The following is a 15560-nucleotide window of genomic DNA, read 5'->3' on the forward strand; positions in this document are numbered from 1 at the left end:
AGAAAAATTAGCAAGGCCATAATATATGGCAACTTACTCTTTTAAAATAATTCAATATCAAATATTTTTCTCTCTTCATTTGATAAAATTAGCCAATAGAATATATTAAACATTTTACTGATTCGCAATTGCTACTTGCTTTTGAGTGACAAAGCAGAGCTGCTCAAATACTAGTAAGAAAATAAAGTAAGGATGTGGAATAAAACAATGACTAAGGATTTTTTCCTCTACCAAATAACATATAGGATTTTTTTAAACATTTTTTTTTAAGATTTTATTTTTATTTATTTATTTATTTATTTATTCATGAGAGACAGAGAGAGAGAGTGAGAGAGAGTGAGAGAGAGAGAGGAAGAGGGAGAAGCAGGCTCCACGCAGGAAACCTGATGTGGGACTTGATCCCGGGTCTCCAGGATTAGGCCCTGGGCTGAAGGCAGCGCTAAACCGCTGAGCCACGGGGGCTGCCCCATATAGGACTTTTTACTCACTTAAAGATCTCAAGAAGATAAAAAGGATACTTAGAATGGAAGATTCTCATCTTCACTCAAAATTATGTTTTATTATCATTTATTACATAATAAAATATATAATAAATAGTATATTTTAGACAGTGAAATTATTTCAAAGCTTTAATGAATATATGTCCTAATTTCCTGGTAATAAACATGCTGATAAGAAGTTGCACTACATCAAAAACAACAACAACAACAACAAAACCCCTCTAAAATGTGAAGTTACAATTCATAATTTATTTTTTTATAATGGTAGAAATATGTTATTACATTTCAAAAGCATTTGCTTATGAGTTTTTGGTGGACAGTGGGGAGAGAAAGCCAAATCAAAAGAAAAATAGTGAATATGTCTTATTTGAAAATCTAGAAAATTTCATTTCTATTCTCTATAACTGATTAAGCATCTATTTTTATTTGCTTAAGCTATAACATTTTTTTAAAAAAAAGATGCTTGTAAAACATACTTATATATGACACTAGTAGTATGTCACCAGAGGCAGCTATAAACACTAAATAGAAATCACACTTAGGTACAAAACAAAGTACTCAATTGGGTATTTGAAACTAGTCTTATGTAAGCAGATACAGTGTGCTTTCATTTAGTTACTTAACATTGATTATGTAGTACATTTAGGGAATATAACACTGAGTTGGACTTGGTTTCTGTCAATTAACATAATTAATGTTTAAATTGACTTGTAAATAGAGACCAGTATTTTACTGTGATGAAGTAAGGAATGTTCAGAGTAAATACTGCCGGGTATATGACATTATATGTACTATTGAAATACCTCTGTAATCTCATCTGAATCATTTTTCAAATTGAGAAAGCTGGAGTAAATAATACCTAAGACTATGAAAAGCATTATGAACAGATTATTTACACCAATATTGAAATTTGTATGTCATATCAATATTCAGGTTTGCTTTTATTTCTTCACCTCTCCACCTTGGTTTCAAAAATAAAGACTATTTCTAAAAGTAAAAACTGAAGCAAAATCTCCAGAGTTAAAATGAGATATGCCTTTCCTTCTGAAAATCAACTTCCTTTTCTTTTACCTGACCAGTATCCAAAAATCAAACTCAAACTTTTAAGCTTTATTATTATTTTATTATTTATTATTATTTAAGATATTATTCAAACCTCTTTTTTTTAAAGATTTTATTTCTTTGAAAGAGAGAGAGAAGGAGGGGTGCACACAGAGAGAAGTAGACTCCCCAGTAAGTAGAGCCCGATGTGGGGCTCGATCCCAGGACCCTGAGATCATGACCTGAGCCGAAGGCAGACAGCTAACCGAATGAATCATCAAGGAACCCCTTATTCAAACCTCTTAATTCACTGAATAATCTTTAGGAAATACTGAAGATCAGTAATGTCTTGTCCTGAGGAAAAATGGCCCTGGCTTCCTAGACAAAAGGCATAATATAAAAGGTTAAAAACACACATATTAAACAAAAGGACCAGAGAAAACTGGCAATTCATACTTATTCTCTCAGTCCTCATTATCCAGTAGGATTGTTTTACTAATTTTTATTTTAAAAGGAGAAACAAAGGACCCTGTAGGCCAGAATCTTTGATGTGACATTGTTTCTTTCTTCTGCATTTGATAAGCGGGGTCGTAAGGGATATTTAGATTATTTGTCTTCTAAGCCATTTTACAATTTATTAGTCTTTCTTGCACAGTAAATGTGAATGTTTAATATGTTTCATGTTTATTACCGCCAACAGTCTCCCCTTCCTATAATGAATGCTTTGGTTTAAATGCCCATCAGTAAGTGACATGCAAAGTATGTGTCCAATTAGATATACCAATTAGAGCTTTAATGGTTATTTATTACTATACTAAGGATCAAGAGTCTATACTAGTGACCTCCCAATCCTTGGCCAAAGAGAAATGCTTGTAATTTCAGTTAGTTATCTTAAAGCAATTCGGCCAAGAGTAAGAGAATTAGTGGAAATCCGTCACCTAACAGAAAATAAGCTACGTATACTGCATGAAGATGATGAGTTAAGTAGCATCTGAGTTATTTATTTTTCCCCAGATACATTTAATCTTAATGGACAAATGGCTGATAAATCTGACACCACAGATAGATAAAAGCACTTCGGATAAACAGCATATAGGTAAGAATGTAGTTGTTCAGAAACAGCAGGCTTCAATCCTATGAGAATGAACAGGTTCAGTGAATAAATATACAAAGCAAGAGAAAAGTATCCCTGACCAGCAAGTATTTATAATGGTGCAAGAAAATACACAAATTCCCAAAATATTATAGATATCAAATTAGATGAAAAGACAGATTTGGCTTATTTTTTCCTTCCAAAAAGTTCCATTAGTAAGAAAGGGATGTATCTTAAAAAGGTTTTAAATGTATTGTTACCTATAAAGAGAGATCAGGAAACAGAAAAATAATTAAACTCATTTAGCTCTGACTTGGATACAAAGCTTCTTTATGAAGACTGAATGATCAATATAAAAGTTGAGAGGGTTGTGTGTCAAGGAGAATATACCCACACTGAAATCTATAATCATGAAGTCTCCCAGAGAGAATACCTGCAGAACCGTGACTACATTCTAATGGATTATCTTGGTTAAATTTTGAGAAGCTTCCAATATTCATCAGTTCTTATAGAAAGGTTTTGCATATAATATGTGTATTAGAGTCACTCTTTTAAATACTTTACACACACTTAATAGCTTATCAGTATATGTGAAAATACCAGAAATGTACTTTTAGAACCTAGATAACAGAATAATTAATACTAGCTGTTAATTATCGTAATAATAAACTTTTATGTCACTAAAAAATTAATGAGATTCTAGGTATAGACGAAGTTTCAGCCTCTATAGCATATAATTCAACCTTTCTAAAGGTTCACAGAGTGAAAAGAGGGGTATCATGTTGTCACGCCTTCCCAAGGATATTTTTAAAATAAGTGAGGAGGGTATACATGCTGCAGTGTGGACATGATATACTGACTGCAATGATAGTGGATTCCCTGATGTAATGAAAGGGAACTAGAACATGATGAATCCCAAGTTCCCCAGCAGTTCTAACAATGCTATTCAATAACTCTCTTAAAATAGAAACAATCGCCTATGTTCCTACCACCCCCCTACCCCCACAGAGGGTCCCTAGTTATGTGCCTTGACTGATAACAAGAATGGGAAGCAGTAAGGCAGAGGGAAAGATCCTTATGCTTATTTCAGCCTAAGGCATTGTCTTAGTGCATGGTCCTTTCCATGGAGCCATACGTCTAGCCACATGCTGGCAATATGCACTAAATTTTCGAGACTCACTCTGCACCTACTGTAATGCAACCAGTCATGAAACAGAAAAAGTAATGCACATACATACACAATAACACATTTCTTTAAATCCTCATACACAAAAGAAACTCACTACTTGAGTTACTATTGGATTGGCATGTTATGTAAAATGTAATTATGCTTAGAGATAATAGATTGGGATACTGATGGGTTTAGAAAAGGGAAATTCACGGATAGAAAAGTTACTGAATGGTATATAGGATGGGAATAGATGAATCTGGTTCCTACATATTTGAGCTTACTTCCATCATCTCAACCAACGTGGAAAAGATTTAGGCTCTGAAATAAGCTTTATCACCTACTTATTTGGCTTAATTTCATGAAAATGTACCCAAGTTCTAGAAGCAAATTTTTTCCCTTTAAGACAAAAGTCTCTGAATTATACCCCTACTTTATAAATCTAGGTCATCTATTTATTCATTGTTGGCTCTGTGATTAGGGAAATACCTAATTCTTCTGGTCTAGGCAAGACTGAATGCCATTTTCTTGATTTCTATTCTGAAACTCTATCATGAAAATCTTACATGTTCTTTTATTTGGGCTATCTAAATGGAATAAAAAGTATTCATTATCAGTGAGAAAAAAACTGTACATCTTTTATACATTATTATTATTATTATTATTATTATACTATTATTAACTTCACTACTGGCATTATGAGACATTATCTTCTTGTACCTGTTCTGGTTTTCTTTCTTTTTTTTTTTGTTTTTAAGATTTTATTTATTTATTCATGAAAGACACAGAGAGAAAGGCAGAGACCTAGGGACAGGAAGAAGCAGGATCCCCGTGGGGAGCCTGATGCGGGACTTGATCCCAGCATCCTGGGATCACGACCTGAGCCAAAGGCAGACACTCAACCACTGAGCCACCGAGGTGCCCTGTTCTGGTTTTCTTGATGGCAACTATACCTCTGTCCCTTATATGCAGGTGTACTCTATAGAGTTTTTGCATCCTTAAACTATATAACTTCTGTGAATAAAATCTATTCACCAGCAACTGTCAACTTGTGTTTATGTACGTTCTTTCACTACTCTTGTGAGTGCCAAATCCATATAAACAACTGCTTGCTGAACTATTTATTTATATGCATGCTTGTTCCCAAACAAACTTAAAGAAACTTAAATGGATAGTATAACAATAAAAAATATACTGAACTTTATTTAATAAGAAACATAACATAGTTAGTTATGCTATGAGGTTCTAGCAAGTTGCTGTGTACATGTGGGCCAAAATTTTGGCCAGAAGTTTTAAAAGAACCAGACTAGCTCTCCATGTCTAGGGCAGCCTTTAATGTCTGTGGGCAACTTCAAAACAAAAACAGTCTATTTTTTAATCAATTACACAAAATATACCTTTCTTGCCATAAGAAAAAACTGAGGTATGTATTCTTTCTATATTCTTTAGGGGAATACATATTACTTTCAGAACCTCTTTGTATTGACAGAAGTATGCTGATGCATATCTGATAGTAGGAGTTAACTCTGTAGCCCATCCACTGTAAAACCTCACCTACCCATGCACATTAACCTAACATTAAATATTGAAAAAGAGTACATATTTACCTTCAGATCTCTAAATCAAAGTGCTAAAAACTTAAGGGCATATTAAAAAGCATCGTTTAAGGCAGCAAACTACCTTGATCAGAATGGGCAGGCTCTCAGAGTAAAAACACTAACAAAGGGAGAGTCATAAATGACGCTGGAAGACGATTTCAGATACAATTTAGCACTTTAAGAAACTAGATTGTACCTGAGTGCTGCAAAAACCCAAAATTGTTAGCAAAATTCTAATTTCCTTATTCATCAAATACTTCAGAGAGTAGTACGTTTTTTATTGTTTGTGTTGCTTTGATAAAATCAAAGTGCTGAAACTGTTGCACAATTTTTTAGGGTACCTCACTATAATTACCTCCGAAGAGTGCTAAAAACATTTCTAATGGTGATTATTTTATAAAGTATTAAAATACATAGCATTTTAGAGAAGAATTTCATTTCTCACTTTTTCGGATGAGCCATTTGTTGTACTCATAAGACAAGTGTACTATCAGTTCCTAATAGAGTCTTTGTTTCACACTTTTAAATGAACAGGAAATAGAAATCGGAGATAAATAACAATTACTAACACTTTTGCCACCAGCACAGTCAAAATTACAAGTTTATTTAGTTACTTGGCTCTCAACTGCTGGGGTAATGAAAGTAAGGGAGAGAGTGTAAAAGCCTTGAGATACAAACATATTTTAATTTTAATGGTATTAAGTGTGCGCTTTTCTCCATCATTATATTTTAGAAATTTAATAGAAAACCTCAAGTGCTTTTTTTGAGCTTTCTAGAGAGAAATATTTTCTCTTAAAGCAAAAAGTGTCTCTTTTCTACATTATCAAATGTCATACTTTCTAACAATTATAAATAGAAAATTTGCTAATATTATTAGGAATATGATAAAAATAACTTTGTAAATTCTAAAAGAGTATTTTTCAATTAAAACAAAAAAAACAGGGATATACTTAAAAAATGGGGTGCCTGTGTGGCTCAGTTGGTGAAGCGTGAGACACTTGTTCTGGGGTCATGAGTTCAAGTCCCACAAAGAGCTTACTTAAAAAAACCAGGGCACTCCATCATTATTCAGTAATAATTCACCTGCAAAAATACTGTCTGCATATTTTCTTACAGTAATTTGAAACTATGTACCAGTCAAATATGGAAGACTTCCTTAAAGGGTTATATTCCGACATATGTAGAATGAAGTACTTACAGGCTACCATTATGAAACTCATTTTTAAGTCCTCTTAACATTGTCTTCCTGTTACTAGTGTTCTTGTTTAAATTGTCATTGTGCTGATTAAGTAATTATAAGCCACAAGTATAATACAACAATTTAAAAATGGGGGTACTACAGCTAGTTCTGGAATTAACCCCTTATTTGCACTAATACATCATAAATTGTGGAGATTTTGATAACAAGGGTACAGTGAACAACTGTATGCTTCCACAGAACTTAAATATCCCCCAAACTCTAGTTCCTTTTAAAGTATTATCAAAAACGCAGTTCTGCTTTTATAACATAATGAGACAATGAAAAAAAATTTATCCTGTACCTTTCCTATACTGTGTAATTATATTTAATAAGTACAAATATGATTAAGAGTTTTTGTTAGATATCGAACTATGTATTTAAATCTATAAATCCACAAATGTTAAGTTACCTACCATGTAGGTAGGCCAACTCAAGGCCTCAAGGCCAACTTTTTCAGACCCTCTCTCTGTACCAACTCCTCTGATTTTTTTCTTGCCAATTTTGTAAGAACAGGTAATGGCACATAATAATTCTTTACTTCTCACTTCTCTCTGGCCTACTTTTAGATGCTCATCTAATATCGCTACAATGGAACAGTTCAACATCTAAGGAATAGATAAATAATCAATTATTAGTGGCTGCTTTTATTGTCTCCCTAGCACGAGCAGTTCCCCAGTTTTTAAATACTATGGGAAAACTGTCCTATTACAATGTACTGGAGCACAGAATCCACTTTTCCCAAGAAGGTAAGTTATTTTACAGTTTATTTCATAGGCCAGATTCCAAATGCCTACACAATCCATAATGAACTTCTGTTTTAAAGTTTAAAAACCTTTCTCAAGTGCCATTTATGCACATGAGATTTTTGCCTTAGCTTTTTAATAATGACACTTTAAAAACCAAAATTAAAACATTTTTTAAAAAGCTTATATTTAAAGTAATCCCTATACCCAATGTGGGGCTCAAACTCACAATCCTGAGACTGAATTGCATGCTCTATTAACTGAGCCAGCCAGGTGCCCCCAAAATAAAAACATTTTGATGGAAAGCTTTTAAAAGTATTATATATGTTCTCTGGTTTCTTAAAAAAAAATCTTGGCCAGTATTAACACTAAAGAAAAACTTTGTAATGTGCTACTTAGAATATGGGTAACACATATTGTCTGTGAAATCAGGGATTTTACAGTAATTTGTACCCATATTCTTATGGCATGGATATTTTGAAAATAGTTTTTCCATTTTTTTCTTCATTGCCTCTTAATTACCTTTTGATGGTTTCATTCTGCCTACACTAAACAGATCTCAGTCTAGAAAATTTGCCGATTCTACTTTAAGGTACATTAATAAATACACCAGAAAGCTAGATAGAATATTGTGTCCAGAGCAGGGGAAAAGAGGCAAGAGAAGAGGGTGAAGGCTTTGAATAGATAGATGAAGTTTTCCTTAGTACACAAAATACAAAAGCAGTAATGTATAATAAACTCTGTGATACTTAAATGTTCCTTCAGAGAGTCTCTATGTTCCAAATAACTCCGACTGCTGGAATATCATTGTACTAGCTTGACCATAACTAACTATGATTTTAATATCTTATATATAAGAAAATTTTAATTAAGATGCCAAATGTAGCAAAATTGAGGGAAAAAAAAGAGGTCAGAAGTTAGGTGCTCTGTAGTAAGGCAGAGGAAAAGCAATACCTTTCCCTCAGCAGTTTTTTGGTATTTTATCTATATGTAGGAAGGAAATTATCCCATTAAGAGATATCATTTACATATTTAAATTTTATAACACACTTTACAACACATATTTTTTTTAGAAAAAAGTTTTTTAAGATTCATTTATTTGAGAGAGAAACAGAGAGGAGGGGCAGAGGGAGAGAGAGAGAATCTCGAGTAGACTCTTTGCTGAGTGCCAAGTCAGATGCTCGCCTTGATCTCACAACCCTGAGATCATAAGCTGAGCTACTGAACCAAGTGTCCGATCCCAACTGACTGAACCATGCAGGTGCCCCTCCTACACCATCATTTTAAAAACAATTTTAAAAACCAATGAGGTGTCTATATATGTATATAGACAGAGAGAAAGAGAGAGAACACATATGTTTTTGTAACTTGAATTTGCTATTTTTACTTTGTTTTTTTTTAAAGCTAAGGCTTAAGAGAATGAGAAGATAAACCACAGACTGGTAGCAAATATTTGCAAAAGCCCGTAAGAACTGTTACTGATTACAAAATAGGCAAAAGATGACCAGACACCTCACCAATGAAGACATACAGATGGCAAGTAAGCATATTAAAAATATTCGATAGGTCACTGGGGAATCAAAACTACGACATATCACTACCTACCCATCGGAATGGCAAAACTACTTACGATATAACAATGGTGGATGCGTGCCATCATGTATTTTGAAAACCAAAGGAATACACACCACCAAGAATAAACCCTCATGTAAACTATGGACTCTGGGTGATAATGAGGTGTCAATATAGATTCATTATAGCAAATGAACCACTGTGATGCAGGATGTCGATAACTAGGGAGGCTGTGCCTGTGAAGCAATGGGAGTATGGTAACTCTGTACTTCCTCTGCTCATTTTTGATGTAAAAAATATCAATAAAAACAATTAAGGAGCAGGGTACCCCAGTGGCTCAGTCAGTTAAGCATCTGACTCTTGATTTTGGCTCAGGTCATGATGTCAGGGTTGTGAGACTGAGTCAGCCCCTAAGTCAGCCCTGTGTGTGTGTGTGTGTGTGTGTGTGTGTGTGTGTGTATGTGTATGTGTATGTGTGTGTGTCTCTCTCCCCCTGTGCTCAGTGGGGAAGTCTGCTTGAGGATACTTTCTTTCTCTCTTCTGCCCCTCCTCCCTCTCTAAAATAAACAAATATTTTTTAAAAAATTAAGGACCAGTTATTGCCAAAGACCCAGAAAGTTAAACATTTTTGATATAAAAATATTCCAAATTTCTGCAGACTTAAAAATATACGATTACATTTCAAATATTATTCTTATTCTGTATTTTATGGTTCATAAAAATGAAATGATAGGTATTGCACAGTCCTTCTGATATGTCAAACTATATAAAATGATATAGAGATTTAAATGTTGAAAGCTTAAAAGTAGAAATCAACATTAGTAAGTAAAACCCTCATTCGGTTTAATAAATGGGCTGAGATGTGGACTTCATTCACCTACTTTGGAATTATTACATTAATTTTACCCATTTGGAAGTAGTAGCTGAAATGGGATATTAACACATAAGTATTTACCTTTGAGTCATAATTTTGAAGGCATCTGGGAGGTAGCAGTCTGTATTCTCCATCTGAAATGGGTCAGCGTCACAAATCTTGTCATCTGTCCGACCATAATTAGCGCTCTCAATCATGATGACATCACTGCCTGGACATCGCAGGTCTATAGAATAACCTTCACAGGATAATTCTCGTCTAACTAACCCGAATGGTAAAGCTGCTCTGCTGAAACCTTAAAAATGAAAAAAAGAAAAAGAAAATTAAAATGAACACATTTATGAAATACTTCAATAAGGCATTTTCAAGTAATATGATTCATGTTTATATTTAAGAGATGTCACAAAAAGTATTTAAGTTATCCATTCCTGCATTTATTAAACAATTTGTTAACTCTTTACTATACATCAATAAGTTTAGTTTTTTTAATATATGTCTTTAGCTGGACTATTCACCTACATAATACAACCTAAAATTACTCAAAATATTTTCTGTATATAATCTACTCACAATCAGAAACTAAGTGGCTCTTTCTAAGTAAATCCAAAGAAAAATCACCAATTTAATCAACAGATTTATAAATAATGACAAGCTTTACAAATACAGAATGTAACAACTAATCAAGAAACAATCTTCATTTAGGCAGTGGGATAAAAGCTGATATACACGGACTGTACTTTCTCATTTAATGTATGTATGTTCGTTGTTGTTTAGTAGCATTATCTAAAACATTCTTTTGTCTTTCCCCAACCAAAAACTAAGTCACTATCCAATAACATACTTCGGACACAACAATTTATGTCAATTTATAGGTACTTTATTTAAAACTGGCATAAATGGAAACATGCAGCAGTTGAGCATTCAAAGGAGCCAAAACTGGGCAGCCTGGGTGGCTCAGCGGTTTAGTGCCGCCTTCGGTCTAGGGCATGATCCTGGAGACCCGGGATCGAGTCCCGCGTCGGGGTCCCTGCATGGAGCCTGCTTCTACCTGTCTCTGCCTCTCTCTCTCTGTATCTCTCATGAATAAATAAATAAAAAAATCTAAAAAAAAAAACAAAGGAGCCAAAACTGCTCCAATCCAATCCAATAAGCTGAAACAACCCAGAAGAGCAAAATTTGTCTTAGATTCACTTTTGTCATCTACAGAACAGAGATGAAATACCCATGATGCTACTTCTCCTACCAGTGTGACTCTAAAATAAGATGATGCACATAACAGTGCTCAATTAAAAGTGCTACATGAATTTAAGTGTGGTGTATTAGAAACAGTGTAGGAAACTTCTGTTCATGAGTGCTGAAAAAGATTACCAGACGGAATCAACCGCGGGACCCATGAAGTAGTAACACAGCCACAGGACAAAGGGTAAAGACAGAGAAAGACAAGAACCGCCAAGAACTACTGTGTGAGTGAAGTCCATCTTCACTCTGTTGGTATTCCACCCATGGCTTAGCTACCACTGTCAAAAACTTCTCCAATTTCTTCTGGCTCAGTTTCTTATTTCAATTTTCTAACCTATCACCATCTCAAACATTCCTGTTATAAAAGATTAGCAGTAATTTCAGTGTTTTTTCTCAACTCTATTCTTTTAATCATTCTGCATCATATAAATTATTCTTTATATCCCTTTTTATAGGAAAAAACCTGGCACTCAGAAGTAAACAGTTCCAAGTTATAAACTTTGAGTTGAAAAACTGGGTTACATCCAGGTCAGTCCAATCCCAAAACCTGTTTTGTTTAACTTTATTGTGCAATGCCTATCACTAATTCAATGAAACAGAGTCACCTGGTAAAAATAACATGCACCTTCTTCCTAACAGGCAAATAATCCTCCAGAGAGAGGTGACTGGGTTACTTTAAAAGGACTTAAAAATCACCAATTCTCAGACTTGGCTGAGCTCTCAGTTCTACTGAGAAAATTAAAGGTGTAATTGGAATGAAGAAAGCAGAAAAGGACACAACTTGGGAACACAGAAATCTTCAGAGGATTATGGCCTACCCTCAGCTTGGAAAGTTTTCACTAAGGTTTATTATGGTCTTATGAGATTAATAAAGTATATATAGAGATGCACTATCAGTGAAGAAGGAATACAGAAATGGAGCTAGACGAGACCATGGGGTGCCTTAGTTGATTAGGTGTCTGACTTTGACTCAGATCATGATCTCAGGCCCTGGGAGTGAGCCCTACACTTCAGGCTCCTTGCTCAGCAAGGAGTCTACTTGTCCCTCTCCCTCTGCCTTTCCCCCTGCTTATGCTCCTGTGTGCACTCTCTCTCAAATGTGTAAATAAAATCTAGAAAGAAAGAAAGAAAGAAAGAAAGAAAGAAAGAAAGAAAGAAAGCAAGCTAGACAAATGTCGAAACAGCCAGTAAACAGGCCAATCTTTCAAAAAGTTTGTGAAAGTTCATAAATAAACTTTTACACATTTATTATTGCTTTCTTCTGTTTCCTGATACTGCTGTATTGTACTGACTTTACAGATAATTTTAAAAAAACTAGTATTCTTATATTTGTTTTGATAGAAAATATACTTTACACCTTCACTTACTTCAGTGGCATAAGCTGTGTGAAACTGAAACAAGCAACATAACATTTTGAAACACAGAGTATTTTAGAGGCAGAGATCCTTTTAATTATAAATCTTTAACAAATGAGAATAAATCATATTATTTGAAAATACTATGAATGTTAGAACACATTATTAGAAGACTGGCTTGGAGCCATAATTCACAACTTTCACTACTTGTCAAAAATATAGGATTGATTATGAAGCACTGTGGTTTTTAAAGTAAGCCCTTAATTTTTGTTGTTGTTGATAGTTTTTAGGATTATAGTTATGCTTCTAAGTTAATTTTCCTCTGCATTTGGAAGATATTTAAGAAGCTGCATTGCTGAGTATCCTGCTGTCTTGGTAAATCAGAGATAGGATTTTTAATCCTTAGCCATAGTCATCCAAACAGGTAAAGTAAGAAAAAAGAAAAGGAAAAGGAGACAAAATGATCAGCATTCTTTAATAATTTAGATTTCTAATGTAGAATCTTCTGGAGAAGAGAGATCATGGTACTTACGCTTTCAACGCACAGAACTCAGTGAGTATTACTTAATAGTGAGTATTACTTTATTAAATGTTACAATGTCTATTGTCTTGAATTATAAGTGTTCTCCTTTATAAATCCTTGCTCTCTCCCCACTGTTTCCATTGAACTTTATACATCTTCACTAAAGTGCTTATTATTACCACATGGCACTATGCATATTTATCTTCAATTTATATCTTCCCTGCTAAACTATGGCGATTGAGTTCTTCATTATAATTCCAATGCCTAGGTGGGTACATGATACATAATTCCAACAAGTCCAAGTATTGACAAACCAAAACTAAATTGGACTAATGTTTGTTAAAACCATAAAAAATTGCAATTTTTTCCCTCTATAAAACCTATTTCCTTTGGTAATGGAAATAAGAACAGCAAGGATTAAAATTAGATAAACCACTCATAATCAATGAAAATGACATGCCATACTAAAAAAAAAAAAAGAAAAAATATTTAAATTCTGCCAATTTATTATCTTCTAGGTACTGCTGGGGTTTCATTACTGTTTCTCAATGAGACAGATGAGTAGCATGTTTATGAACTTTCATTTATTTAAACACTGTGTTTCCAATCAGAAATACAAAAATTCAAATGGGAACACAGAAAAGTTATTATAATAGCCAACATTTACACATCAATTAAGATGTTCTGGCACTGTGCTAAATGCTTTATATGGAACACTTTTTTTTAATGCTAAGCAACATCATCATCAACAACAAAAAACAATGCAGTAGGTTACTCAACTATAATGCACACAGGGTTCTCAGACTCCTTAAGCCCATGCTCTTATTAATGGCCACAAACAGAAAAGTATTGTGTGACTTCCCAAGCCACCTTATTGACAAGAACTTTATAAATTTTCACGCAACGTGAAACCCACCAATGAATATAAATTTGACAGGACACAATTATGAGAAAGGTTCACAAAACATAGAGATAATAATGAAAATTATAGTTGTGGAAATGTAGTGCTGTGTGCCAAAAATATAAAGAGGCACAATCTACACTGTTCAAATATGTACACATGGAAAAGACTACGGAATACTCAAGTATGTGTGTCTGGGTCACCCTTGTGAACTTGGCTAAGTCATTTTACTTTTCTGGGTTTTAATTTCTTTTTCTGAAGAATTAAATTTATTTCGAAGTTGTAGCAAATTCCCTCAATCTGTTATTCTAAATAGGCAAGCTTTTTTATCAGGTGACACATGCTATTCTAACATTTTTCTAAGTGATGGTCAAGTAACAAATTCCTTGTTCTATTTCTTTAAAATATAAACATACACGAGAAGGCTAACATGGATGTGTTATGGCACAACTATGTAGATTACCCAGTACCGTCAAGGTAATTCTTGAAAGCACATGTGTTGAACTAGGCAGGCAGGATTCACACAAATCATAAGCAGACATCTTCTTGTATTAACTATTTTAATCAAAGACAGTAAAAGGGATAAAATAAATAGGGTCAATCAACGGGATCACAAGAAAAATTTACATATTTTTTTTTAGAAAAATGTAAACTGCTGTGACTTCTTTGGCCACTTCACACTATTTCCCTAAAAGCTTCCAGGAGTTTGGGTTCAACTTCTTCCACCCACAGTGGTACCTCGGAGGAAGTCTGGAAAAGTCTTAAATAAAACTGCTGCAACTGATATTAATTTTTAAAATTCGGGACGCCTGGATGGCTCAGTGGTAGAGTGTCTGCCTTTGGCTCAGGGTGTGATCCCGGGGGGATGGAGTCCTGCATCGGGCTACCTGCAGGGAGTCTGCTTCTCTCTGTGTGTCTTTCATGAATAAATAAATTAAATCTTAAAAAAAATTTCACATTTTCACTAAGAAAATGTGATTTAAAAAAAACAGAACAAATCTTATTCCTAAATATTTATTTACTCCTTTATTTGTATCATGTTAATGACTTACTATATTGAATCACAGAAATAAATCACCATAGGTATGGCCACTATTTCTTAACCATATTTTCTTCCTTTGTATATAATGTAATTCTTAACTGCTTAAAATGTAATTTTAGGACTTTTTTTTTTTTTTAAGTCACTTGTCAGGACTATATAATTGATTCCCAATCATGATTTTGCATCAGAGTCATCTGGTGTTTTTAAAAAGATCTTCAAGCCCTAATCCAGACCTACTGAATCACAGTCTCTGGGTTAAGATAAAGCTGGGTATCTGTGTTTGGGGAGAAAAATGTTAATTTATTTGCAACACACTGATATAATAACTAATATGTGCCAAGAATTTCTCCAAGGCCTTTTAAAAATAGTTTTTATTTCTCTACTGAGATTACATATTAAGTCACTGCCATCATATTCCCTCTTAATTCTCTAATATAGTTGTAGTTTTACTTTAATCTTTGAGTATATTCATAATAGCCACTCTGAAATTTTTATCTGCTAAATCTAACATCTGTGTCCACACATCAGACACAGTTTCTACTGAATGCTTTTTTCTCCGGAGCATGGGTCAATTTCCTTGTTTCTCTGTATATCTTATAAATTTTTAGTTGTTGGAAACTAGACATTCTAAATAATATTCTGTTAGCAATTGCAGATCCAGATTTCCTTCC

The 15560-nt window shown here is 33.9% G+C and overlaps 1 protein-coding gene across 1 annotated transcript in view; it reads right to left on the bottom strand.

The window, feature by feature from the left end:
• ADGRL2 (adhesion G protein-coupled receptor L2) overlaps nt 1-15560 on the bottom strand; it is a 619868-nt gene that overhangs the window by 75600 nt on the left and 528708 nt on the right. The window contains 1 exon segment of the mRNA NM_001190488.1: nt 9911-10124. Coding sequence (NP_001177417.1) covers nt 9911-10124 — 214 coding nt within the window.

Source organism: Canis lupus, chromosome 6, assembly GCF_011100685.1.
Source record: "Canis lupus familiaris isolate Mischka breed German Shepherd chromosome 6, alternate assembly UU_Cfam_GSD_1.0, whole genome shotgun sequence".
Lineage (NCBI taxonomy): Eukaryota > Metazoa > Chordata > Mammalia > Carnivora > Canidae > Canis > Canis lupus.